Consider the following 27,658-nt stretch of genomic DNA (forward strand, 5'->3'; position numbering starts at 1 on the left):
GGCAAGTGCTTCTGGTCTGTTCGCTTCAGGTGAGGGTTTTCCATGGCCAGGCTGGATCGTGAGGTATTGCGGCATTTGCATTTGAGTGCTCTATGAAGCTGAATCCCACGTTCGTAGAGGATTGAAAATGAAGTCTGAGGTGGTGGATGGTGCAGGTATGGGACGCGGCGCCAGGAGAGAGAGCGGCACATGTAGATCATAACAGTCAGGAATTATATTGATGAGATGGGATTCGTTTTTTGTTTCTCCGCGTCAGAACAGCACCAGCACGGTTGAGACTTTGTACACTGCATTTCCAAAGACCTTTGTCCAAGGCAGGCGACGAACGAATATCGAGTCTGGTAGTTCAGAACATGCCAAGTATTGTTGTAGTAGGTATAACAAGGCGGGCATTTTTGCAATGAAAGGGACTGACTTGAAAAGACTGCAGAGTCATGGCCCCATCCGCTCGTCCGGGGAGGAGGTGACGTCCGTCGCGGACCTTTTGTAGAGATGTGGCTTGTCGAGAGACTGGTTGTACCAGAGGAAAATTTGCCTGGATATTGGACGATAGCGTGAGGGACAATGTCGGCGGCATGCTGAATTATCAAGTGGCTGAATGGCGGCGACAATGGCGACGCATGATGCCCGGGTTCACGATGGCGGTGGATAAGTTACGGCACGGTGGTCAAGGTCAAGGTCGTTTCGTCCGTGGACACGATTCCAGAATGCAGGTTCAGCATTTGCCAAGCTACACACGGCCGACTGGTTCGGGGACTCGTCACTCGTCTTGACGGGTCAGTACATGCGTAGGTATGCAGGCAAGTCAAGTAGAATTACCATTAGTGGGATGCAGCATGCTCGGCAGGGAGGTGCGTGAGCACCGAGTTTGACTCACCCCCCTCCCTTCCCTTCCCCGGTGCAAGCTGATTGCCGAGTGAGGGGACCGGACGGACATCCAGGCATCCGGGCGTACATGGTCGGTACATGGTGATGCATATTGATGGATGATGGAGGATGCATGGATCAAATCGGTTTGTTGTTACACCTGACCTGTCATGTTACCCCACAAGATGACGCTTTTCAGCTGCCAATGGCGATTGCATGCAGAATGCAGGATGGTTTGTTTCCCAAGTGCCTGGGTATTGTCATCTTGTCATCGGCGATAGCCACGCGCGCACTGCACAATTGCAGAAGGGGTTGTGTCACGCAGTAGTGACCGCTGTTGTTGCGGCTGTAACTTGTTGACGAAACTGCCGCCCTGGCGTGCGAGTGTTTGATTGTTGAGGCTGTGTGAATGACGGCATGCGCATACCGACAGTATGTATGTGTTGCGATGCTGCGATGATAGTATCATGAGGAAGAGGAAGAGGAAGAAGAAGAAGAAGAAGACGACGACGACGACCAAAACGGAAGGGGGGAGTCACCCACTTTCCCGTCTGTCCATTCCATACGTGCTCAAGTGCGTATATGTACATGTACATGTACTCGCATCTCGACGCTAGATGCTTTTGGTCCATCCGTCACTCTGAATTGAAAAGGGCAAGAAAAAAAGAAGAGCCATGTGATGACAGGCACAGACCATCATGTGGGCAGCGATGCTGGTCCAAACAAACACACACACACGCACGCACACAACTCAGCTCAGCTCAACTCTTCAAATTCACTCGCTGACCAAACTCGCCATCACTCAGCCTCGCCCTCGCCCTCGCCCTCGTCCTCATCCTCCCCCTCACCATGGGTTAGTTACTCGTTTGTACCCACCGCCACCCCGACTTGGCTACCTCAAAGTCTCCGGCGTCGACGAGATACGATGGATGGACGGACGGACAAGGGGAATAAAAGGTCCGCATGACACGGACACAAGATCGTGCTACAAAGTCCACATTGCTTGCCTGCATCACTGCAGCCAGATCTGCGGCGGCAGCAACCCGCCGTCGGCAATGTTTCAATGTTTCCCAAGGCAGCAGACGCAGAGACAGAGACACAGACACAGACACAGAACGCCAATGGGCCCGGCGCTCTTTGAAATCGAGGAAAAAGAAAGGCTGCGTCACCCTCCCCTCCATGGCCTCCATGCTCTGCTGGCCTGGCTTGGCTTGGCTTGGCTTGACTTGGCTTGGCTTGACCTGGCTTGGTTGGCTGCAAGACTAAACCCGACAGACTGGGCTGAGGCAAATCCCCGCCGGTGAACATGGCCTTCTTCCTATTCACACACGCACGCACGCACACGGAGAGGGGGGGAAACAGGACGTTATCTGGCCCGAGTGCTGGGGCAGAATGTGAATGTGAGGGTTTTTAAGTATTATCTTCCATTCCATGCTCTCCAGCTTGTCTTCATCCTTGCTCTTGATGGATGGGATCAAACCCTGTGAATAGTCGTAGTCGTCGTGGTCATCCATCCGGGGAGCATAAAGTAGCCCAGCCCGGGTTGCACAAGACCTTGGGTCTGGAGTTTGACACTTGGTCTTTGCTTTGTTTCCAGTAAAAATAAGAATAAAAATAAATCTGTTATATTTAAATAGTGAATTTCAATTCAGCTTTTTTTTTGTCTATTTTCTTGGAGCTCCTTCTTTTTTTCTAAAAAAAAAAAAAAAAAAAAAAAATCAGGGTTAACCTTCCTTCCATCCGTCAGATTTCACTTTTCCTAATTTTTCCTTCATTTCATCTTTTTTCCTTTCCTCCCCTTTTCTTTTTCTTTCCCCCCTTTGGACTTGACAGAATTACACACACCGAGTAGTTACGTCCGTCCAACTGACTGGCATTCACCAAATCTGCCTCCCCCCTTGGCCGGTCTCGTTGGCAACCCAGCATCGAACCCCTGTATTGTGTTGATTTGATTGATTGATCGATTGATTGATTGATGAATCACAGTCACAAGTTGCCACGAACCCGTATCACCTACCTCCCTCCCTTGCCGAGTACTCCTTGCTCCTTATTACCGCCGCTACTGGACTCTGTACTCCCGACTCCCGACTGCCTGCTGCCTGCTGCCTGCTAACAACGGCCTTCTCATGGGGAGCATGGGGAATTCACTCTGTAGACCGCAAGGCAAGCCTTCGGTTGACAGGCTGACGACAATCTCCAGGAGCATCCAGGAGAACACGCAGATCCTCACGGACAAGCTGCACACGCAAGGGCTCAATGCTCCGTCCTATGAGCCGCATGGCCTTGCCGATTTCCCCCTCAAGGAGTCTGACGATGAGACATTGAGGGCCAGACAGCAGATTCTGTCTCTGACCAAGGAGCTTCGAGACTTGGTGCTGGGTCCGCGGGAGGCTTTGAAGCTGATGGCCTTGGATGTAAGCCTCCCCCTCTCCCCTTTTTGTCCCTTATAGCCTTGCTTTCCTTCTTGTCTGGATCCAGAATTGCAATCTCTTCCTCCTCCAAGAAGAAGAAGAAGGAGAAGAAGCAGATGATGATCCTGCTGCTGCCTAGTCGCCCCCTTGGACAATATGTGCTTGAAGAAGAAGAAGAAAGAAGAAAGAAAAAAAATTGCTGAGGGGATTCCAAACCAAAACATTTTACTAGGTCGTCAATTATATCCCTCTGCACGCCATCTACACCTTCAAGATTGCAGAAGCAGTACCTCGACAAGGATCCATTTCATACGACAACCTCACCAGGGAAGTCCATCGCGTCTCGGGCTTCAACATTCCCGCCTCTGAGCTTCGCCGCCTCCTCCGGCTCGCCATGGCCAACAATCTCTTTTGCGAACCCGAGCTGGGCCATGTCGCCCATAATCGCACCTCGCTCGTAATGCTAGAGGACGAGACTCTGGCCAGCTGGGTTGGATTGTACACGGTTGACCTGTTTCTTCCCGTCGGCAACACCGTCGCAGCTATGCAAAAGTGGCCTGGTTCGCAGGACCTCACAGAGACGGTATGTGTGCGTGTGCGTGTGCGTGTGCGTGTGCGTGTGTGTGAGGGTTTGTCTGTCTGTCTGTCCGTGTGTTTTTGTGTGTGCGTTTGTGTTTTTGTGTATCTTGTGTCTGTTGTTTGTTTGTCTTTTGAAAAGAAAGAAAAAAGAAATACCAACTCCCTGATCTGATCCTAGGCCGTCAATATCTCGTACGGCCACAACAACACCTTCTTCAACCACGTCCAGACAGACACAACACGGGCCAAGAGGTACGATCTCGCCATGCGAGCCCACGGCTCCCGTGAAGGCTTCGACGTGTCGCACACAGTCCAGAGCTACCCCTGGGCAAAGCTGGGCAACGCCACTGTCGTAGATGTAAGATCCGCCGCCGCCGCCGCCGCCAAGGCACCACTGCTGCCGCCGCCGCTGCTGCTGCTGCAGAGATTTGTTGAGGTCGTACAAGGACCATGGCTAATCCCGAATTTCTTGTCCCTCTCTTCTGCGTGGGAAAAATAGATGGGCGGTAACGAGGGCTACGTATCCATGGCCATCGCCGAATCTTTCCCCAACCTTCGCTTCGAAGTCCAGGACCTCCCTGGCATGCGGACCGAAGCAACAATCGGCAAAGTCCCGCCCCATCTGGTCGACCGCGTGAAGCTCACCACGCACGATTTCTTCAACGACCAGCCCACCGTCGCGGGCGCCTACTTGTTTCGTCACATCTTCCACGCGTTCCCAGACAGAGACGTCGTGCGGGCTCTGAGGGCCCTGATTCCCGCAATGAGGCACGGGTCGCGCGTTATCTTGAACGACGTGGTTTTGCCCGCCCCTGGGGCCGTGTCCTTGACCGAGGAGAAGACGTTTCGACTGCTCGATGTGCTGATGAAGACGGTTTGTAACGGCCGGGAGAGGGAAATCTGCGACTGGAAGCTCCTGTTCGAGGAGGCTGATACGAGGTTCGTCTGGCAAGGAGCCTGGAAGTCGAGCGGAAATCTGTGGTTTGTGGAGGCTCAGTGGCACGACAAGACCGAGGTGAATGGAGACAACGCTCGCCCCCTCCCCTCGGTCCCTGCTCAGGGCAAGATGTGGACGGCGTCGGCCAAATAATACGAGGGTTTTGTTCCAAAGTCTTGTATTCTTATCGCCTGGTCAGGAATTCGCGAAAGGCCAGGCTGCGTCGCTCCCTCCCCCCATGTCCCCTTTATCAGGCACATACATGTCAAGTCTACCAGCGGATGATGATTAGTGTCCCTCCGCAAGAAAGAAAGAAACAAGCAAACAAGCAAACAAGCACACATGCACACCAACAAACAAGCCTTTTGTTGTCTGACCACGTCTCACATCTTCTCCCGCCGTCTTGTTCTCTCCTTGATGTTCTTTGCCAGTTCTATCACCATGCAGACATGATGACTCGAGACTATCAAGTTCCCGGTCGTGTCAAACACAATAATCTCCATGTCGGGCGCCTGCATGCGCATCCACTCCTCGCCCCCCGGCCGGCGGCTTCTTTTTCACTTCAATCGCCATGGTGAGGGTCGGGTACAAGCGCTCTTGATTGAACGCAAAGTCCTCTTCCTTGGGGGGCTCGCTCCCCTCCCGCTGGCGGTAGGCCTGGGGATAAGCGCAGCCGCAGCATCCGCCACGGAGCCCAGAGAAACGTTGGTACGCGGCTCCCCGTTTGCGCAGCGCAGCCAGACATCCTGCGTGGCGGGAGCGGCATGGGCGGCCCTTCGGGAGTAGTGCTCCAACGTATTGACACTCGGCACGCGCCTCCTCATGAACGGGCTACGTGGACGTTCCCCTACCAGATGCGCGTCAGGTCCGCAGGCACAGGGGGAGGCTCATGCAGCATGGCCCCAACGGGCACGCAGGGTGAGTCCTTGCTTCCTTGTCGAGGCCCGTGTTGGTGACATATGCAGCTACTTGGCCCTTGGACCTGGATGCCGGGTCCAGCCATGGCCCAGGGGTGGGATGCCAACATGCCGTGTTGGTGCAGGGAGATGTGTAGCACGGCGCTGCTGCGTCCCATTTTGGCCTCCTCCATGACAAGGTAGGCCGGGCCCGGCCATGACACGCTTGAAGTATTGGACGTAAGTGTGTCGGGCCGGTCTTGGGGGTTGAGATATTCTTGGGCGATCCGGAGAGGGGCCCCCCCAACGTAGCCGCCGTTGGGGACGGAGATTGCCCATCACCTTGGTCCAACTGACGTGCCGGGTGAGAATCTAATAAGGCTTCCGTAAGGGAGAAGAGGCCGGGGAACAAAAAATAATAAATCGGTACTCACCAGACCCCATGCACAGCTCTTCCGACAAGTCGGCTGAAAAAACCTGGCCAGAGGGCCTCGCAGAGTCGCAACTCGGGTGTAGGGCACGAGCGCCGGCGGGATGAAGTCGGGCTCGACTTTGGCGTGACATGATGCGGTTCTAGTTGTCGCTGACGAGGAGCGCCGAGGTTTGGACTGTCCAGCGAGACGGCACCGCAGTCCCGACTCCCGAGCTCCGACACGCCACGGACTGACGGCATATAAACGACGACAATGGCAGTTTCCACAAGCCGAGGTCCCTCCTTCCCCCGCGTCCTGGCCGGCCGGCCGGCCCGGGTCACGGCGCCATCTCCGGCTTATCAATCAGTCGCCCCGCCGTCGTCGATTTCGGGCAAGAGCAACAGGAATAGCCCAAAAGTCAGTTCCCTGCACCCCTTTCGGAGCCGCACTACGACTGCACACTCAAGTCGTTGGATGTCCGGTCGTCCAAAAAGGCCATGCGAGTCGGAACTGAAACTCAGGGCGAGATGCAGGGTGCGCTACTCCCAAGGCGTTGGTCCGCCCACCGATTTGACGAGCCTGACCGACCGAGTCACAGAGTGACGGCCAAGGTCGGGCATGGCAAACATCAAGGCCAAGGCTCGGGAGCCGCGCCAGGATGAACGTGTCGAGCGGCCTCACGGACATGGAAAGTATGGCGAGACGCCATCCAAGGTGACAAGGCGTGGTTGATCTCAGCGGGTCGGGTCGTAGGACTGTCAAGGGCAGGATTCCCCAGGAGAGGAAGCATTTGTAGGATCCGCCGACACCTGATGCAGCCCCGTGACGCGCCTTTTTCCGCCCAGACTGTACTTTTTGGTCCATGTTGCACCAGCACCTTGTCGATAGCATGAATTCACGCTTTGTCTTGCTCTCACCAAACGATTCTTCAATCGACTGTGTCCGTTTGCGTGCCCCAGATGCCGCACGGCAGTGGCTGCGTGACAAGGCATGAGATTGACTGAATTCCTTGCCGCTCTTGATAGAGGTATATGTCACTGACATTCCGTCGACTACTGAGACGCCAGCCCGTCCCATCCCAACTTTGAACTCAATTTCTCTGTCTAAAGCTGCGTTGTGGTTAACACAAAAACAGAAAATGAAAAAGGTCAACAGCACCAACTCATTTCTCCTTGTGGCAGATACAGAGACGTTCCGGTACTTCCATAGTATTACAGTCGCGCAAAAACCTTGCCAAAGATCTCTCTCGCCTTCAACAGATTTACAAGACTCATACGCTCATTGTCCAAGTGAGCAGCGTCGCTGGCACGGCCACAGGGCAAGTGTGCTGCGGGCGCGCCGAACTCTTTTTCCAAGAATCGGATGGCAGGAATAGAGCCGCCCTCGCGAATATACAGTGGCTGCCGTGGCTTTGATGACTTGGCTACCGAGGAGGTTTGCACAAGTCCAACAGGAGAACCGCTTCGGTCGAAGCGATCTGGCCATGCTTCAATAATGGCTTGTCCAAGGGTGCGGAATATCTCGTTTGTAGGGTCTCCCAGCCACGGTTCAGCCTTGTTGTCAATCTTAATGCTGAGCCGGTTCTGAGATTCGAGAAGTCCAAATTCTCGACGCAGGAACCACGACATCGCCTTGGAGACGTCCTCCACTTCTTGCCCGGGTACTAAGCGAAGGCTGATGTGCGAACTGGCATGGCTGCTAACTAAACTTCCGTCGGGCCCAGATACTCTGTATCGATGAATAGTGAGATTGGGTTCCCGCCATCTGGCCATGAGCGATTGTTTGAGCTTCTCTTCGGACACATTCTGCGTTTTTTGATGACGCACCATGATGGAGACGATGTCGTCGTATCGTGCTTCCTCTTCGGGTGTAATAGTTGGAATGCCGTCGTAGAATCCGGGAATCTGAATTCTATTCCCTGGACCTTTGAGCTTGGAAAGAACGCAGGTCAAATCAGTCAATGGTTCATCTAATAGGTGAGACCCGTCCACTCCAGAATGAATGTCAGGTCGGGGAGAATCGACGCAAATGGTGGCATGAAGCACGCCACGAAGCCCGTACGTTAGGCATGGAACTTCATCGTTGAGCCAGTAGCTGTTGGCCAGTAGAATATAATCCACTTGTCCAATAAGCTGCTTGTTTCGTTTCACAGCTTCTTCGAAACCTCGAGAACCAAATTCCTCTTCGCCTTCGATGAGAAATATGACATCGTTTTCTAGCTGCTGCGCTTGCATAAGATCTGTCACGGCATACAATGCTGCAACTATAGGCCCCTTGTTATCACTGACTCCACGGCCATAAATGAAGCCGTTGGTCCCTGTGGTGATGAAGGGATCTGTAACCCAATTGCCTTTCTTACCGTCGGCTGGAACCACATCGTAGTGTCCGTAGAACAAGATACGTTTTCGTTGTTCCAGGGCCTCCTTCTTACCGGAGAATTTGGCGTAAACGACTGGGTTGTGGGCCTTTTCGGTGCTGAGCATTTCAACATGGCCACCTAAACGTTTGAAGAGTGACCCTAGGAAAGTGGCACCTCTACGGCAATCCTCGGCGTACTCAGGTCGCGATGATACCGTCTTGTAGGAGACGAAATCACTCAGCGTCGAAAGGAGCAAATCGTTGCTCTTCTCCGCAGACGCTGTTTTCAAAGACGTCAAGTCCTTGACGGACCATATTGCGATATCGTCGTCATTGGCACCGGTGATGTAATACTGCTCCGATTTGTGCGTAGTTATTGCAGAGGCTAGGATCTTGCCCTGGTGAGCTTTCCACTTGCCAAGACACTGATACTTTTGACTGACATCGTCCGATGATGCGTGGCCATGAGCGCAATAATGCGCCGTGCTGTATTTCTGTGCCAATGTTAGATACAACTTTGTGCTCCCGAAACAAAGCAGAAGAGAATATACTTACACTAGCCCAACCGTTGGTTGAACCAGCCCACAGGCATCCCCATCCCATCTGTAATGACATGACATCTCCTCCATGTGCTTTTATCACCCTTAGCCTCTGAGTTGTATCCAGATCCCACAGTTCCACGATGCCATCGAGCTTCCCAGCGTACAGAAACGACCCATCAAGAGCCAGTGACAGAACTGACTCTGCATCATCGGCGCCTAGTGTCATAATTTCCTCGATGCCACTGTCAGCCTCAGCAGAATGAGTTCGGCCGTTTTTACTTGATCTAGCCAGGCTCCAAAGCTTGATGGTACCATCGCCGCCACCTGAAATCAGAACATCCTCGTCTGCATCTACTTCAACTGTTGGGCCTTGTGCCATCAGCATGCAGTAAATGTAGCCGTTGTGCGCAAAGTGGCGAATGCTCCCGCTGTCGATCTCAAGTACCGCCTGTGCTCGGGGTATGAGAGCCCATCTATCTTCGTTTCTTCGCGGAGTAGCGCCGCCTCCAATAGCCTTTGAGTCGAAGAATCGATGACTTCGTCGATCTGGATGACTTTGTGAATCTGGTGACACTCTACTAGAAGCATCACCAAGGTTCACCCATTGGAGGGTCGTATTTTGAGCTCCAATGTAGAGCGTGTCGTGCTTGGCGCTGTACGCAGTACAGAAAATATCGCCAACATCGTGCACACCGTATATTTCGTAGAGGCGGCGCATAGTCTTGGGACACCACACGTTGATGATGGCATCGCCGGCACTGGAGAAAAGGAGCGACGAGTCCGGAGAAATGAAGAGCGACAGAATGCTTCGCTTGTGTGCCTGCACCTGGCGAAGCTGATGGAACGTGTCCAGAGACCATACAACAATTTCACCATCTTGAGTGCCTGCGTATATAGAATCGTGCTTTGAGCTGACGGCGAGGGCGAGAACTGTGCTGTTGTGTTTGAGACTATGCACCAGCTCGGGGTTCGCTTTCGCAGCTTCGGGTGTTTCCAGACCGTTTGACACCGATGACGAGAGAGCTTCCTGTGTCCCAACAGAGGCCATGGTTGCTATATGCACCGACAGAGCTCTTTGGTTAGCTTGGTTGCGGTGGTCGGCATCCCAAAAAGCTGCTGTCCAGCGACAGCTTTCCTCTTCGAGTTCAATTGAAAGAAACAGGAATCAGACACAAGAAGAACGGCGACGCAACATGGTGCCGACGGATGGGGAAGTGAAAAGGAGGACAGACGCAAAGGGTCAAGGCGAATAGTATGTGAGTCGTTGGAAGTTGCGATGGCGTCAACGCCCCTTCTGTCGTCAGCGTCAGATCGACTCGAGTCGAGTCGCAGCCCAAGGCAGGAGCCGGCCACTGGTAACTGCAGGGTGGGGCGGGAGGCCACATCATTTTGACTTCAACGTTGGGTTGACCCGGTTGCTTACGACTCCGAACCACATCACACCGCTTCTTTCTCCCGTGATACTGCGAGGAACTGGCCTCAAAAGGTCTCGGAATAAGACTTACCAAGTACATCATCAGGTGCATACTTCTCATGCACAGCTACAATTGTTCGCTGTTCCTGGCTTTTTGCTTCTTGCAATCGAATTCTGTCACAGCCGCGACATTGTCCGCCTGGACCCCAGCAAGACTCGGATTCGGGTTTCGCTTTGACGGGCGACCATGCTGCCGCCTTCATTTCTCCTTTGAAGGTTTGGAAACAAGAAAATGATAAGGTGTAGCGTTTGCTTGGTAACCAAAAAAATCGGCAGCGTCCGTCTTTATGTAGTTACACATTCAAAGCACTACGCATCCTAGGCCACGCCATGGTCCCTGCGCGTCAGAATGTCTATGATTCTGCTTCCTATCCTTGCACACCGTGAAATAACGTTACCAGGGGCTGAAAATGTGCTGGTTTCAACTCGATGCCTGTTCACAATCTCTCTCTGCTCCTGCTTAGTCAGCGGCTTATCGCGCTAATAGTAATGTGGCAGAAGTTGTAGTTATACTTAATGCAAATGATTTACGAAAGGGAAGAACCAGTGCAAAATATACTGGCTTACTGCGCCTAGTCCAGAAGAATGTCGAAACTGAACTCCTGATCAGTCTTCAACGAATACCGCGGCAGAGTCCATGGGCCACATGAGCCGGTACCCAAGCCATGGTGTACCCAGTCGAGTCTGACAACCGTGTCGTCGCGTTTGCGCCGGTGCAGCTCGTACGGATGCGAACAATCGTCGAGATCCTTTGTTGAGTAATGCATGGCTGAGAAGCTTGCACCGTCCAGATCCCCGAAATTGGCCCTCAAAAGACGCCCTTTGGGCCCGAGAATCTCGACCCAGCGAACGTCGGCCCTGTTACCACTGTCCTGGGGAAACTCATAATCAACCCACAGCTGGTCAACAGTCAACCCCCAATTTCCGAATAGTTGAGAGTATTTTTTATCTCGATATGACTCGCCCGGGCCGCGGCCCCACCATTCCACTCTCTCTGCTCCGGCAAGGCCCAGCGTGATGCCGATGCGCGCAAAGGTTGATGGGAGACTCAATCCATGCGGCTTTCCTTTGACGTTGATGGCGAGCGACTCTCCTCGGAAATGGTAGGTCCACGTGGTATCAACAGCCCATAGAAGAGCAGGGGGTGCGATCCTGTGCTTGATTTCTACCACAATGCCGTCCTGACCCTCTCGAAATTGAACTTCCTTGACATGTGTCGACGTTTGATGCAACCTCCTGTCTATCCACTCTCGCCCGTGGCCGCCGCGATCATTGTCCGTCAAAGCACGATAAAAGTCCATGGTGATGGGCTGGCTCATAATCTCAAAAGCGGGCATACCTCCACGTTTCCAACTGACAAGGGTGCCTGTCACTGTATCGATTGCCCATGTCGAGCACCCAGATGCCGATGTAATCCTAAGAAGCGAGTCTGACGCCATTTGCAAGGTTGGTTTCGGCATTGGTGGCTCAACAGACTGAATAGCGTTTACAGATAGCGGCCGCGACACCCGAAGCTCTCCGGTGGCAACTTGATGATTAGCAGGCGCCCAATTCGTCTCGTGCTTTAGTGTAAATTTAAGTTGCAAATAGGCCTCCCCATGCAACTCCTTCAACATTACGCTGTGAAATCCCTCGGCCGTTACAACGCCCTCCGCGTGTGGTTGAATACCTGCAAGGAAACATGCCTGTTAGCATCGCACTTGATCTGACGCCTCACGCCTTTTTCTTCGTATGCTTTCCTAAAGACAAGTTTCTCCTTACCCTTGGGTATTTTGACTCGACCACCCGCAAATTCTTTCCCGTCAGAAACGATGGACCAAGTTGCAAACAGATGATCCAGTGTTAGGAAATCATAACGATTCGCAACAGTAATATTGTGGTGATGCAGTGACAGCGTTTGAATCGGCTCGATCGACTTGGCATACTCGGTGATATTGGAGCTCACCGTATGCTCGGAGTACAATAGTCCGTCCATGACGAAATTGCCATCGTTGGGTTCGTCTCCAAAGTCGCCTCCGTATGCCATAAACTCCTCCCCATCTTCGGTCTTGGTTCGAAGGCCCTGCTCGGCATAAGCAATTGCAGCTGTCAGATTAAGCAGCCGTGATCGGATACTTACATGATTGGCCCATTCCCACACAAAGCCGCCCATCAGCCTCGGGTGTTTGTAGAACAAATTGATATACTCCTTTGCGTTGCCCTCCGAGTTGCCCATAGAATGCAGAAACTCGCAAAGCACCAGCGGCTTCTTCCAGTCGCGCTCTTTGGCAAACGACGAGACATAGTCGATATCAGGATACATGCGGCTGTATATGTCGGCCGTCTGCGCATTCCAATCACCCTCATAATGAACCAGACGCGTGCTATCCATGGACTTAATGACGTCGTACATGGCTTGGTGATTTCGTCCATAGAACGATTCATTACCAAGCGACCACATGATGACGCACGCGTGGTTCTTATCTCGTGCAACCATCTGCCGCGCTCGGTCGACATACTGCTCTCTCCAGGCGGGATTATCAGAGGTGTAGCTCGCCGCGTCGCCGCCTACTTCGCCGAAACCATGACACTCCAAGTCGGCTTCGTCGAGGATCCAGAGACCCAGCTCATCAGCCACATCGTATAAACGTGGGTCGTTTATCTGGTGAGATGTACGAATGGCGTTGATGTTGTGCTTCTTCATGATGAGCAGGTCCCGACGCATAAAATCATACGGAACCGCGCGGCCATGATCTGGGTGGTGCTCGTGCCGGTTGACGCCTCGGAATTTGACTGGATTCCCGTTGACGCAGAACACACCGTCTACCAAGTCCGTTTTTCGAAAACCAACGCACTGGACCAGACTGCATCTGCTGCTGCCGAGAAAGTTCAGCACCAAGGTGTATAAATACGGCGTCTCTGCGGTCCATTTGTGTGGGTTCTCAACGTCGAGGTTGAACTCATCCGAGCCAACAACGTCAATGGTGTCGCTGAGAACTTGCTCTAGTGTGGCATCAAGAAGTTTTAGTTCCACGGCACAAGATGCGCTCACGTCGACCTTGACGCGCAGGGTTGCATTCTTGAAACTGTCGTCCAAGTCAGTGACGACGTGGAAGTCGACGGGATGCACTATGGGGAAAGCATGGAGGTAGACATCTCTGAATATACCGCTGAGCCACCATTCATCCTGGTCCTCGAGGTAGCTCCCGTCGCAGCGCTGGTACACCTCCACGGCCAGGCGATTCTCCTCGCCGACTTGGATGTGCTCCGTCACGTCGAATTCACTGGGATTGCGAGACCCCTGCGAATAGCCAACTTCCTTGCCGTTAACCCATGCCGTGAACGAGGAGTCTACGCCCTCAAATCGCAGCCGTAGCCGATGATTCACAAACGACGCGTCGGCTGTGAACGAGGTCACGTATCGCCCGCACTCGTTCTCCTGGTACGAGACATTCGGCGGGTCAACCGGCCACGGATACAATATATTGGTGTAATGGGGGCCTTTTCCGAATCCTTGGAGTTGCCACATTCCTGGGACGGCTATATCCTTAAAGGAAGGGTCCTGGAAGTTCGGTTTGTAAAAGTCTCGCGGCCCCTCGAACGGTGACCTGGACCAGTGGAACTTCCATTTCCCGGAGAGGCATTGCGCTTTGGCGTTGCGGACGTCCCGGGTGAGCGCGGCGGCTTCCGTTTCGTAGAGGTAGAAGTTGCTTCGGGGTGGAAGCGTATTGCGATGAACGACGTCGACATTGCTCCAGTCTGGGAGGAAGACTGGGTGGCTTGGTGGAAGCAACATGGCTGTCTCAACCGGCGCGTCTACGGGACAAATCAGACAAGGTGAGGAGGGCCTCAGGAGGCACTTTGAACTCTTGGCGTTGCGTAAGCTGAGATTGGAAGAAACGGAGTATAGATGGAACAGCAGCTTTCGTAAAACAGTCTGGTGATGACTTCACGAAACGCGATGTGAAATATGAGCTGATGCAAGTCGTTACAATGGCGAGAATATCACGCGTGCCGTGAAGTCATGACAAGACGACAAGGTCACGATCTCATCGGGAGAGGTCAATGGGGGTGTTGAGGTACAGGAAAGACGGGTAGACAGTAACAAAGCGCCTCGGGTTGAAGATGAGTGTTGATGAGGTTGAGGGGTAGCTTTGGAGAATGGAGGGTCACGATTCGACTTGATTGGAACAGCATAGCCGGCCAAGCTTCCGGCTGCGCAATCCTCCCGTTGTCAGCTTGCGTGGGGATGCACGCATCGTGGAACTACAGTCCGTGGCCTCGAAGTTGCAAAGTTCGTGATGAGTTGAGAGCTGTGTCACAGTGTCTGAACTGTATGCACTGTGTAAGTTGGAACCAGCGCCGTCATCGACACGGAATACAAAATACCTGAATACCAGTCGACTTCAACACGTAAAGCTGCCGGTCCAACACACAGCTTAGGCGTGCTGTATTCCGTCTTCTTGTCATATTTTATGAAAATTCGCCTTTAAAATGTGGCGACGGAATGGAGCGTCAGATTAAGTGCTTGCCGCACCACAACACAATTTCTCCAAGTCGCTCCGTACCAACTTAAACGCGATCATGGTGGCTCACCACTTGCTCGAAATGAATGTCGAACCCCACAATCTGCCACTTTTCTGCCACCAGCCCATTCTGCTGGCCGGGTGGTGACAGCAACAGCAACAACCTCTGCGTTACATCCAAGCCCGAGAGACACAACTTCAACCAGTACGTGTTATAGCCTTGAGTTCTCTCTTGTTCACCTTCCCCTGTTGCCTCTGCTTCTCTGCTGCGGAATGAATACCTTGCGCTGTAATTGGCACATTATCAATATCAATTGCTCATATAACATTGCCAGTTCGCTGCAGCTAGTTTGAAATGGAGGACCAATTTGGCGGCCGAACCGACGATGACCTCTTCTACGATGACTTTGAACCCGTCGACAGCGAGCCCATTGTGGTTCATGAAGAAGCGCAGTCTACTCCTGACCCATCGCATGTTGCTCCTGCAGCCGCAGAACATGCGCAAGCAAGACAATCCAAACCCAAAAAGTCGTCGTCGCCACCCGCGCAACCCACAATCAGCAATAGGCCCTCGCCCTCGCCCTCGCCCTCAACATCGCGATCACAGTCACAGTCACAGTCACAGTCACAGTCCCAGCCCCAGCCCCAGATCAAAGGTGGAAACCTATCCTCGTCACGCTTCGCTCGTAAGGAGAACTTCAACATGAGACAACAGTCGACGCCGCCACCGCCGCCGCCGCCACCCTTGCCAGAAGCTAAATCGCCCGCGCCAACCAAGGAATCAGGAGAGAACAGACAGGTCAAGGAAAAAGAAATGGATTCCAAAGGCGACAAGGCAAAAGACAGCACTCCACCGCCCAATGCGCCCACTGCCCCTGCCAAGGACAAGAAATCTCACCTTCCTTCACAAAATACAGCTGCGAATGCCGAGGCGCGACTTCAATCCGGCGCCAATCCGCGCCAGAAACTCACTGACGAGGAACTTACTGCCAAGATGGAAAAGATGAAATTGCTGGCGGCAGAGAAGACACGCCAGTTTGAGAGGGCTGAAAAGGATGAACAACAACATGCTCAGGCGTATGCCAAGGGTATGGAGGAAGCTCGCAAGCGCCGAGCAGAAGAAGCGGAACGAAGGCGTCGGGGAGAAGAGGATAAACGCAAGCTTGATGATGAACGCGCAAAGAATCGTGAGCGCAAGCTCAAAGCTATGGGCATGAAAGAAGGTGGCTGGGACGAGGGCAAGGAGGCCATCCTGGAGGAAGAAGCCAGAAGAGGTTTCAGGGGAGCCAACGGTGGCATCAGAGGCACGAAGCGTGGTGGTCTGGCAGGCAGTCGATATTTCCGAGAAGCAGATGATCAACCCGATGTTGACCGTTTCCTGGATGACCGGCATCGTAACAGGGGAAGGGGACGCGATGGACGTGGAGAGGGACGCGGACGAGGTGGTGCTCGTGGAGGATTCGATGGCTCACCGTCGAAACCAAGGGACAAAAATGTACCAGCGCCGTCTCTTACTGCGGAGGATTTCCCAGCACTGCCCTCGGAAGGAAACCGGAAGCCAATTCAACCGCTCGCGCCGGTCACATACCCACCGAAAGCCGCACCGGCCCCTGCCCCAGCCTTACCATCACCACCTCCTGCTGGCGGCAAATGGGACGATGAGATGGAGGCTCTGGATGAGCTTACGCAGCAAGGGAAATCATAGTTTTTATGGGACGGAGGTCACAGGCACAACAGAATGAGTGGGTACCATAGAATATGAACCAAGATGTTATGGTTATGGCACTTGTATGATTTGGATACCTATATGCTGGGAGAGCAGAGGAACAAACTGTGCGTGATGATTGGAAGCAATTGGATACATGGAAGCAGAAGCGGCAGACCAAAGCATTACTATGTGAAAATCTTTGTGAGATGAGCGCAAGTATAGTTGGTACTCCAAGCGAAATTTTTGTTCAACAACCACAAGAGGGCCTGCAAGCACAGTCCCAAGCTGGTCAATACAATGGATCTCCTTGTATTGAAGGGTATTTACCTTCCTGAATGCGCGTTCTTCTTCCTTAGGCAACGCCAGGTTTGATATGCGACCCACCCATAGGTACAGCAAAAAAATAAATGTCGCAACATGTGTATCAATATCCGCCTTTTTAACGCCGAAACATCCTGTCTGCTGCCGCAAGACTGCTCGTAGCCTCTCCCCCCTCATCCTTGAAGAGAAAAAAACTCGTCGCGGTCGTGACATCTTCACCACCGCCTGCCTCCTCTGCCGCTTCTGTAACTTCCAGTCCTCGGGCCCCTAGGTCCTCCCATGCCTCCTCCGGGACCGTCGTCCCCATCTATCATACCCTGTCTCTGCCTGCTCTTCAACTCCCTCGGGAACGCATCGTACGTCTTGCGCATGGATGCATACCCCAAATGCATCTTCCCGTAAAAGTGATCGGCCAGACGACGATCGTTATCTAGCCTACTAAGATATGCGCCACAGACATCGCACACTTGGAGCTTTTGGTGGCCAGAGGGACCAGAGGTATCGGAGAGCGCCTTGAGTTCCTTTTCCTTTTCGGCTTTGAGTTGCATGGTCTGCTTGATACGGAAATTCTCATCGACGGCGCGGGCGACTTCGTTCATGGAGGCGAGCACTTCAACTTCCACTTGGCCGTTGGCTATTGAGGCCGAAAGCTCGGAGATGATTCTCAGCTGTAGCCATGATCAGCATTGCGGCGCTCTCAACACAACACAACAAGGGCAGGTCGGGGTACAGGCATACCAAAACGTTTGTTTGACGAATCTCGTCGGGCGTCTTCTCAAGCCTCTTCTGCGCCGCGTCGATTCTTCGATTGCAGTCGTCGATGTACTTTTGTAGGTCGCGCATATAATCGTAGTCGAATCCATATCGTTGCTTCTCCCGATCTGACAAGGCCTCGTACTCGGCTTTTAACGGTTCAGCGTGCACTTTCGGACACTGGCCCAGGTCCTGCTTTGTATTGGTGAAGAGGTCGTGTGGACAGGTGCCCACGAGATAGGAACGGCAGACTTTGGGGTCAGTGAGGGAGAGCTGGGCGGCGCGCGAGGTGGACTGGTTGCCCATGAGCTGCTCGAGGAGCTTTCTCTGCTCGGCGGCCATGATTGCGGGTGTCGCGCCCAAGGGTCTATTTGCTATGTGCAAGAATTCGATTCGCGAGCTCGTTCCACGGAACTGATTTGATGAGGGAGATGGGAGAGACGGCCGGCTGATTTGACTGGGGCACTGTCGTGACACTGGTAAGGCTTGAGGCTTGTATGTATTGTGCTGATTTCCGGAGCTGCATCGCGTTGCTTCCAGTTCGAATGCATATTCTGCCACGTCTCACCGCCCGAGTAGACAAATGCTCCTCCGTCCTCCTCCTCCGAGTGTGTCAAGCCACCTTGCCGCCCCTCGGGCTCGAGTCAAGGATTACGCATTTGCTCCACGTCGACTGTCGGCATCTCCAGCTTTCGAGTGGTGATAGCTTCCTGACTGGGATCCTCGTCGACTCTCATGAACTCGGCGCGACGGACGCGAGATGTCCATGCTACCGCAACCGCGTGGGCAGTTGCATTCTTTGACTATCTGCCCTTTTTTCCCTGTCCTTCTTTTCAACCTTCTCTTCTCCGTTTCGGCATTGTGAAAGGGGCGCCTCGCCTTGGCCGTTGCATCGATAAACACACAAGATCCGCGAGATGCGTCTCTGGCTGACGCCGTTGCTGGCATCTCTTGTCCCCGGACTCGCCGCCGCTGCCGACTACCACGAACAGCTCACATTGCGTCCATTGCCGCTCTCTCAGCTCCTTGCAAGCTTCAATTTCAAATCAAACACCTCAGTAGCCGCCTTTGAGGCGCACAACTTCCGATTGTTCCCCCGGTCGCTTGGCCAGATCCTCGAGTATGCGGGCACACGAGAGCTCCATCTACGCTTCACCTTGGGACGCTGGGATGCAGAGAAATGGGGAGCGCGACCTTGGGATGGCACCAAGGAAGGCGGCACTGGTGTCGAGCTGTGGGCCTGGATGGACGCCGAAACCGACCAACATGCAGATGGGAATTGGCTGACCTTGACCAATGCCCTCTCCGGCTTGTTCTGCGCCAGTCTCAACTTCATTGACGGGACGAGGACCGTACGCCCAGCTCTCTCGTTTCAACCCGAGGGTCATCACTCGAGCGAGACGTTGGCAAAAACGAGATTGCTACATGGTGTGTTGCCGCACGAGGTGGTGTGTACGGAGAACTTGACGCCCTTCTTGAAGTTGCTGCCCTGTCATGGAAAAGCGGGCATCGCCAGTCTATTGGACGGTCACAAGTTGTTTGATTCGTCATTTCAGAGCATGGCCATAGATGTGAAGCCGATTTGCGACAGCCATGGCCATTGTGTGTTGCAGATGGAGCAGACAATTGATATGGTCATGGACGTCAACCGATCCAAGAGGCCGAGGGGTATGCCTTGACAAGAAACGCGACACGGGTTGTTCTATCAACTGACCATGTTTCCAGATAACCCGATCCCAAGACCACCTCCCGCCCACGAACTGGTCTGCGACACCTCCAAGCCCTACCACGACCATGATCGCTGCTTCCCAGCCGACCACCTCAACGGCCAAGACTGGACGCTCTCTCACATCTTTGGCCGCTCCATGAAAGGCACATGCCCCCTTGCCGACGCCCAGGTGCCTCCCGTGTGCCTCGAGGTCCCCGATTCACGCGTCGTCTACGCCTCCGGAGGGTCCACCGAAATCAAGGACAAGAACGGCATGTCCAGATGCTACACAATCCCTGCCCAGAGCGAATTTGATCTCGTCCTACCCAAGTCCGAGGCCAGGACCCCCGACGAAGCAGCAAAAGAGCTCGTCGAACCCGTACGGCCTCTCCTCTACGCGGAGCGCAGCTTCACTGGCTACGGCCAAGAACATGGAGGCGTCCAAGCCATCCTCACCAACCCCAACCCCGTCGAAGTCGAATTCGTCTATCTCGAGTCCCTCCCCTGGTTCATGCGCATCTACCTCCACACATTGTCTACCCGCATTTCAACCTCGGCCGCCCCAACAACCAATTCCACCCAACTCATTAAACAGATCCATTATCGGCCCGCGCTGGACCGCTCCCGCGGTACCCAACTCGAACTGCTGATGCGCATCCCACCGCGATGCACCGTCTTCCTCACCTATGACTTTGAAAAGGCCATTCTGCGGTACACAGAGTACCCCCCCGATGCCAACCGCGGTTTTGACGTGGCCGCAGCCGTGATTCGCACTCTCGAGCCGCAAGTCATGAATCTCCGTACGACAAGCTTGTTGCTGTACCTGCCCACGCCGGACTTCAGCATGCCGTACAATGTGATCATCTTTACGTCGACGGCCATCGCACTTGCCTTTGGTGGGCTGTATAACATCCTCGTGAGGAGGTTAGTTGGCGCGGACGAGGTCGCGAGCCCCATGGCAAAGTGGAAGTTGAGATATCTGTTGGCCAAGTACCAGAAGAAAAGGGGCGGCGGGCAATAGCCACTGGGCGACAGGCATAGCTGTAGTTTCTTACTTTTCCTTTGGGTTTCTGTCAGCATACTGGAGGGTGATGATGAATTGTACCTCGCACGACTTTGCACGCTCATCTTGTACACTGGGTGATGAGCTCAAGGGACACATGGCCCGACAGGATAAACTGTACGGCTTGCCATCCGATACGTTGCGGTGGGAACAAGCTTACCCAGGGCGCTCATTCGGCGATCAAATTCCATCACAGCTCTATACATCGTCTCGAGCGCACAAGTATATATTCATGTTTGCATGCATGCAAGGTGGCAAGAAATACACGAAACTAGACAAGATCTGTGAGACGCACATGGTCGTTTTCAAGTCCACAACTCATGGGGCGGACCCTCCCTCCCTCCCGTTATCACACACACAGAAACCCGGAAACCTCGCGCCTACCCCAAATCCATGTAATTCAAACCGCTTACTTTCACTGACATAGACTATTTACTTGCTCACCAACGACTTTGACCCCGTACAATGTCGAGTGGCACATCCGAGGAATAATATGCACTTTTAACAGCCGGCTGGGACGGTAAAGTCCTCGACGCGGTTGCGACCACCATTGTACCGGGCCTTTGTGCCCAGACCACGCTTGGCAAAGGCCTTCCATAGCAGGCACTTGTTGGCGGAGCCAGTGAGGCTCTTGTCAGCGTCAAGAATGGCGTCTCGGGCAGAAACCATGTTGGGGTTGCATGGCTGGATGGACATGCCGCCCATGACGAGCTTCATGGCGAGGTAGCGGCCGTCCGTAGGGACACCCTTGGCATCAAACACAGGGTACTTGTCGTCGGTGATGCCGTGAGCGTCAGCGAGGTTCCAGAAGACCTCGTAGAGAGTGTTGGCCCAGATCTCGCCCATGGCGTGGACCTCATTTTTCTGGTTAGCGTCAGCGTATGTGTATGGGTTCCTCTTCATGCTGGTGGAGTAGGGGTAGGATCGGATGCCCTTGGGATTGTCGTAAACCCAGACACCAACGGGGAAGTCCTTGGTGCGCGTGTCTGTGGACTTGATGAGGATGGCGGCGGCCATGAAGTCGGACCAGCCCTCTCCCATGCCCCCAGACTCCAGGCCGTTGAGGCAGCCTGAGTTGGCAGGGCCGCCGGTCAGACGAGTTGACAGGCCGTGAGTAAACTCATGGAGAATAACATCCGAGTCAAAGGCACAGTCGCGCTGGGGACTAGTCTGCGTCCACATGTACATTCTCATGCGAGGGCGAGAGCCGTCAGGGGGGGAGGCAAAGTTGGCATTGTTAGTGCCGCTGCCGTCCTGGGAGTTAAGGACGACGAAGTCGTTGCCCTTGCCCCCCTTGCCACTATTGTCGGTCTGGAAATTTCCTGCGGCCTCGGTAAATCCCAAGGTATAGAGCAAGTCGTGATAAGTGTTTGCCGTGTAGAACAACTGAGTGATGGAGGCATCTTGGTAATCGTCCTTGTTAGACTGAGAAGGGGAGTAGTCGTACTCAAAGTTGCGGGCAGAAGAAGTCGGGCGGTAGCTTTTGGCAAAGTCGTTGACGTTGTTGTGGCCATCGTGGTTTGTCTGGGCAACGGCATTGTTGCCCCAGAGGGTAGTGTAATTCTTGGAGCCGTCGCCGAACCATGTATATGGAGAAGCGTCGATGTTCCATGGGTCGGTCTCAACAGAGCGAGCACCTTCAGTAGGGTCATTTACCCTCCAAGGATAGACCTCTAAGGTAGCAAAGTCAGAGACGTAGTCGACGACGCCGTGGACGTCCTTGCTGTTGTCGGCATCAATATATGTCAACAACCAGTTGTCCACGACATCAGTCTCAACTCTCCAGGTCAGTGCAAGTGAGCCATCATCTTTTGTGAGATAGACCAGCTTGGCTTCTGGATCACTGACAGCACCCGAAGTGTCTTTAAAGGTGTAGATCTCAGTGCCTTCCTTAGCTTCTGCCTTGGCGTCTGTGGTCTTGATGGAGAGTTTAAGGATGTCGACAACGCCGTTCAAAGCGTTGACGGGATCTGTAAACTTGCGCTTGTGAAGGGGGCTCTCGGAAGGCGTCTTGCCCTTGTAGAAGCTGTTTCCATAGGAGAAGATGGTGCCATCAGGGCTGACGTTGACGTTGAAATCAGCATTGTCGATATCAATACCATGGACAACTTGCTTAAAGTTGACGTGGGCAAGGCCATCGGTGCCGACGTAGTGATCATCGACGACACGGAACTCGGCGCCGGGGAAGACCGTCTTGACGAGCTCCGTGGCAGCACTGACATAATCTCCTCGCCTCTGGATGATGCTCGCAGCTGGGTCTAGCTTGGCCTTGGCTGAAGCAGTGTATTCTGATGTCCCTGGCATGCGGAATTTGCTCAGATCGACGTCACGCTTGTCCAGAGAGGCGCCGTTGGCATGGTATCTCTGAGGATGTGCCAAAACATTGGCAGCAAGACCGGTGAGCCCCAAAACAGCAGCAGACTTCATGATGAATCAATAATATGGAAATACGAAATGATATAGTTGGCTTCTGACACGAGCTGGTATTTGGGCTGAGCCTGGTGTAGCCTGCTTGCGAGATATTCCGTGTTTCTGGGACAATCATCCTGACTTTATACTCCTGATTATCTCAACGATGAGACAAGCTTTCAGGTTTCGGGCAATCGTCTCTGTAAGTCCATTCTCCAAAGCCATCACCAAAAGTCGAGCTTCCTGTTTGGTCTACTGGCCAGTAGCGTGACCTTGAAGTAATGGATTAGTCCTGTCTGAAGATGCTACCGTGACCCAACATTTGTCCTCAGCTACCTATCTAGGATAGGATAGCAATTTAGCTTGCATCCCTAAAGATAGGAAGGTGATGGGGGTAGCCTCAGCAGTGATGGTTTATGATTTGTACGATGATTGTCCTGGGTCCAACTCTGGGGAGAATGGAGGACGAGTCCTACCGGTCAAGTGGAGGGTATCATGGTTTCAATTTGGACCCTGCTGAAGTGCGCGAAGTGCTTTGTGGCATAGTGTCGTCGCAGACTGCTGAGAACTTGTATGATATTGCCAAAGCATGGCAAAACGACATTGGTTGTAGACCTTTGCTGGGCTATGTAGCATCTTCCAGTAGGTTCCGTGCCTCATCACCGCCCTGCAGGGTGATTTCTCTTGACTTTTTCTTCATCTTGGTGGTGATCGGTTGAATCTAAAAGCGTAGGTACCTGCATGACCAAGATGGTTAACAGCTGGGTTGAAAGGTCTTTGTTTGTTCCAGTATGCTCCCGTCTGCTTCAGCTGGATGTGTACACGAATCCGTCTCATAGAGACCAAACAAAGCTTCCTCTTGGATTCTTTGATGAACAGGATTTGTTCCTTGACTGAGTTTATGCTGGAACTTCTATGTCAGGAATAGTTCCAATGCACTTTCCCTGTCGACCACAAGACATCCCATTGATAGATCGGCAAGGCTTCTCAATCCGACTCTAGGTTACTAGAGAGTATAAGGCCTCATTAGCCAAATCAAGCCAGCTTCTAAAAGGCAAAATGGTGACTGCATCAACGTAAAACCCATTGCGAGATCTAGGCATGAGGACCTGCCCGATCGAGCTTGTCAGGCCGCATCGGAGAAGAGCTTTATGCAAAGTGAAAAGCATACGCATCGTCTATTTTACGGGGCGTATATCCCAAGTTGCCCTCAAATCTACCCTCGGTATAGATATATGGAGGGATCTGGTTCGGTCCAGTCGTGCATCCCGTACTCCATGTTGACGGGCCACCACATTGCCAAGAGCAGCAGCATTGTTGTCTAAGTGTGTTGTAAGCTTGTCGGCAAAGTGTAAAGACACGGTTAGGTTGGCGATGATGCATTTCATCCTGGTCGTGCTGCCGTCGCGGGCGTCCGTTGCGTCCCACCAATCAAGGTCCCGCGATTCCAACTTGGAGTTATGTGATGGCGTCGTTCGCATCAGTGACATGGGTCGGTTGTGTCTGGGCGAGGAGCCAAGACTCACGATGCGACATGACCAACGTGTACGCCGTCCCAGACACAGACACTGGGCGGTGCATCTCTGGCCGCACCAGCCCAATCTCAAAGATGCGTGATGAATGATGTGTGGTGGTGAGATAAGATCCCTACATCCCATCCGAGCTGGAGTCCCCTGCCCAGTTAAGAAGGTGGCCTTCTTAGGTACCACTAGTCCTGCGTGCACGGCCAAGCTTGGCTTGATCGATGAAAAGACAGGGGATGGTAGTTCTCCAGGTTGCTCTAAATCGACTTTTTTAGTCAACTGCGGCCAATATCTCGTTGGTCAAAGGCCCGAAATGTTGTCGAAACACAATGCCAGCATTGACCCCCGCGGCATAGCGAGATCGCCAAGAGCCCTGAATCAAGTGCTCCTCCTCCTTCCCATACATGTCCAGGGACCAGGGCCGCCATTGGCAAGGCGTTAGCATCTGGTATTTCCGGGAGAAAGTGCGTTGTCCGCGGTCTTCGTGTCAACTGCCCACAAACGATTAGCAAGGTGTTGGGTGCGTGCTGGGCCATTCGGTACCACGGGTGATGGATGCGTCGAGTCGAAATCCAATGTCCATACCTGAAGTTTGACGGGAATACTTTTGCGGAAGACGGTGGACAGTGGCCTTGATGATTCTTTCCAAACTGCCTTTGCCGGCATTGAGTGATGCAAACGCCAAGAGATACGGGATGGCTATGGGGGGAGGTGAAAAGAGAGACCGAACGTGAGGCAGGTGCTCGGCCTTGATGTTGCACGTCAGGCGTTCCGTTCCGCCTGCCCGATTGAGCGCGACCGGCCCTACGACTAGTCGACTACGACTACGACTTCGACTACGAATTCAACCATGATCCTTAACTTTTTTAGCTTTTCGCTACACAGTAGCCAACTTTTTAACCATGTCTTTCTTGCAAGGAAGTTTGTGCGACGGGTGTCACTTTCGCTCCAACAGTAGGGTTACCGTTCCTCCCCTCCTTGGGAATCATAGCCTTGCAGCATTGCGTCGCCATCCTGACCTCTGTCCCTTTTCTACCTATAATAACATGTAAAGGATCTATGCTGACTCTCAGAAATAAGGGATCTAGACCCAGCCTTATTCGTAGAACTGCTGTCACAAGACAATTCCAGAGCAGATGTCGGCAAACTACAAGCCCAACAGGCAGTCTCGATAGTGCGGGAAGGCACGTGGATATATACACTCAAGTGTACGCAGGCGCGGAAAGACTTGTCGCTTGACTTCAATATCAGCATGATCACTGATCGTTCACATGCTCACCCACTGGATTGTTACACGGAAAAGCCTCAACCACATGACTAGCTGCAATCCACAAACGTTGCAGCTATCACAATGCCCTCATATGCCACCAGTAGGCTCGGCCACTAAGGCATCAAGGCAGCAAGGCACAAAGGGCATCACCCCTTTGTTGCCTACTCGGGTTACGCACACCGGCACTATCCTACGATATTATATGTGAATATAAGTCATTTGCTCCAAGCCCTGATCGACAAGACCAGCCCTTGTTACATAGAGACACACTCCTAACTGGCAATCGCTAGACTACCCCCAACAGTGCATTGCCATGCGAGCATCACAGCACTGATGCCCTACTTTCTGAAATCGGATTCACATTTTGTACAATCCGGGAGGTCAAAGGAAGCATCTCCCTTATATGAAGCTCTTGATGGCTGTATGTTTAGGCTTACAATCCAACGATTCCGTGCGTAATGACTTGCCGGGGTGGCAAGGTGCTTTTGAGCCTCCCGATGTGCCCAAGTCTCGCATCAATTCGGCGGTTGTAGCAAGGGCTGGTTGTAGTGATCAGGGCTTGGAGCAAATGGCTCATCTTCACACAGAATATCGTGTGGTCTTGAATGTCTTTGATTCCTCAATCTGAAGGACCAGACAAACGAGAGCTATATATACAAGCAGATGCCTTTGTGTGTAACACGAGTAGATGAATGAGGCAACAAGGGGGCAAGACATTTTAGGCCTTTGGGCCTTAGACCCGGGCCCGCAAGTGGCCTATGAGGGCATCGTGATAGCTGCAACCTTTGTGCATTGCGGCTAGTCATGTGGTTGAGGCTTGACCCAAGTTCCGTGTAACAGCGGTAGTCCAATGTGTCGAATTGACTTGACGAGGTGTGATATGTCGCATGTAGAGGGGCTGATAAACATAGTTATATGCAGAACGGATTTGGGGGTTTTCTACCATCTAACCCCCCAGTTTGAGATTTGGTTGGTTGACTGTAACACCTCTGAACTAACACGGCAGACGTACGCAATACTGGTTACGCTGACCCGAGAGCTCTCTCCAGACAAGAAATCGAAGTTGTTAATTATTGGCAAAGACCAAAGCCTAGATTCAGCAACTTGAATACACACGGGAGTAAGGGTTCCGGCAAAGTCTCGAAGCAATTCCCGCTATTGAGATAAACACCAGACGGTGTATGTAAATCCACGACTTTGGTGCCATTGCGCCTTGATACTGGTCCCGCAGCGCTTGAGGGGAAATACCTTTTGGTCAGATGTTATTGTGATATAAGCAAACAACACGACAAGACAGTTGGGGGCGCCATTGCGCTTTCCTACGCCGACTTCATCTTCATCCAGCTCATCTTGAGCCTGACCGAAATCGTCCATGGCCTAGTATTGCGTGTCTCCTATTTCACGTCTGTTTCGTGCCAGAATGTCAGACTTGAAATTTCGAATTCGCAACTCAATACTAGCCTTTCCAGAATCGGACAGCCTGACATAATTAAATAAATAAACAGATAAAAAAAACATGTATATTAATCTTTTTTTTTTCAGAAATGATAACATGTCAACAACACACATTCCCTCCTCAATCCACGCCTACCCTGTAGCAACACTACGTCCAATCTCATCACAGCAGATGAGATGCTCGAAGCAAAGCCGTGGATTCGCCGTGCTGAGAATTCTTCGATGATGATTATTAACTCCGACTTGAGATTTATCCGGTCATCCTTGGTCCCTATGCTTCGAGACACCAGTCAAATGACCTCCGGGTGCCACCACTCTGCAATGGAATGTAGATGGCGTTCTAAGCTCAACTTCCCATGACCCCATTGTTCTGCAGCTCACAATGCGACGACGAAATACTAGTAGTAACCAGTTGTTTACTGTTTCAAGTAAACCCGGTCGACTGTGTGCGATGTATGTAGGCTAA

At 52.8% G+C, this 27,658-nt stretch overlaps 7 protein-coding genes across 7 annotated transcripts; 3 read left to right on the forward strand and 4 right to left on the reverse strand.

Annotated features, from left to right (window-relative positions):
- Positions 1-2,993: 2,993 nt before the first annotated feature.
- On the forward strand, positions 2,994-4,947 carry MAM_06285 (O-methyltransferase, family 2; the record flags this gene model as incomplete). The annotated part of the gene is made up of 4 exons (XM_040825083.1): positions 2,994-3,281; positions 3,511-3,861; positions 4,036-4,296; positions 4,357-4,947. The coding sequence occupies 4 exons, from the start codon at positions 2,994-2,996 to the stop codon at positions 4,945-4,947; spliced, it is 1,491 nt and encodes a 496-aa protein (XP_040676989.1).
- Positions 4,948-7,314: 2,367 nt separating this feature from the next.
- On the reverse strand, positions 7,315-10,051 carry MAM_06286 (beta-Ala-His dipeptidase; the record flags this gene model as incomplete). The annotated part of the gene is made up of 2 exons (XM_040825084.1): positions 7,315-8,955; positions 9,017-10,051. 2 exons carry the CDS (start codon positions 10,049-10,051, stop codon positions 7,315-7,317), a joined length of 2,676 nt encoding a protein of 891 aa, XP_040676990.1.
- A 998-nt stretch (positions 10,052-11,049) lies between these two features.
- Positions 11,050-14,252, reverse strand: MAM_06287 (beta-galactosidase; the record flags this gene model as incomplete). Its single annotated transcript, XM_040825085.1, has 3 exons — positions 11,050-12,146; positions 12,239-12,539; positions 12,597-14,252. The coding sequence occupies 3 exons, from the start codon at positions 14,250-14,252 to the stop codon at positions 11,050-11,052; spliced, it is 3,054 nt and encodes a 1,017-aa protein (XP_040676991.1).
- Positions 14,253-15,337: 1,085 nt separating this feature from the next.
- On the forward strand, positions 15,338-16,687 carry MAM_06288 (uncharacterized protein; the record flags this gene model as incomplete). Its single annotated transcript, XM_040825086.1, has 1 exon — positions 15,338-16,687. The coding sequence occupies one exon, from the start codon at positions 15,338-15,340 to the stop codon at positions 16,685-16,687; it is 1,350 nt and encodes a 449-aa protein (XP_040676992.1).
- A 539-nt stretch (positions 16,688-17,226) lies between these two features.
- On the reverse strand, positions 17,227-18,106 carry MAM_06289 (U1 snRNP splicing complex subunit (Luc7); the record flags this gene model as incomplete). The annotated part of the gene is made up of 2 exons (XM_040825087.1): positions 17,227-17,679; positions 17,750-18,106. 2 exons carry the CDS (start codon positions 18,104-18,106, stop codon positions 17,227-17,229), a joined length of 810 nt encoding a protein of 269 aa, XP_040676993.1.
- Positions 18,107-18,681: 575 nt separating this feature from the next.
- On the forward strand, positions 18,682-20,493 carry MAM_06290 (GPI transamidase component GPI16; the record flags this gene model as incomplete). Its single annotated transcript, XM_040825088.1, has 2 exons — positions 18,682-19,432; positions 19,490-20,493. 2 exons carry the CDS (start codon positions 18,682-18,684, stop codon positions 20,491-20,493), a joined length of 1,755 nt encoding a protein of 584 aa, XP_040676994.1.
- Positions 20,494-21,036: 543 nt separating this feature from the next.
- MAM_06291 (elastinolytic metalloproteinase Mep) lies at positions 21,037-22,962 on the reverse strand (the record flags this gene model as incomplete). Its single annotated transcript, XM_040825089.1, has 1 exon — positions 21,037-22,962. One exon carries the CDS (start codon positions 22,960-22,962, stop codon positions 21,037-21,039), a length of 1,926 nt encoding a protein of 641 aa, XP_040676995.1.
- Between the last annotated feature and the right edge of the window lie 4,696 nt (positions 22,963-27,658).

This window comes from Metarhizium album (assembly GCF_000804445.1).
Source record: "Metarhizium album ARSEF 1941 chromosome Unknown scaffold_19, whole genome shotgun sequence".
NCBI lineage: Eukaryota > Fungi > Ascomycota > Sordariomycetes > Hypocreales > Clavicipitaceae > Metarhizium > Metarhizium album.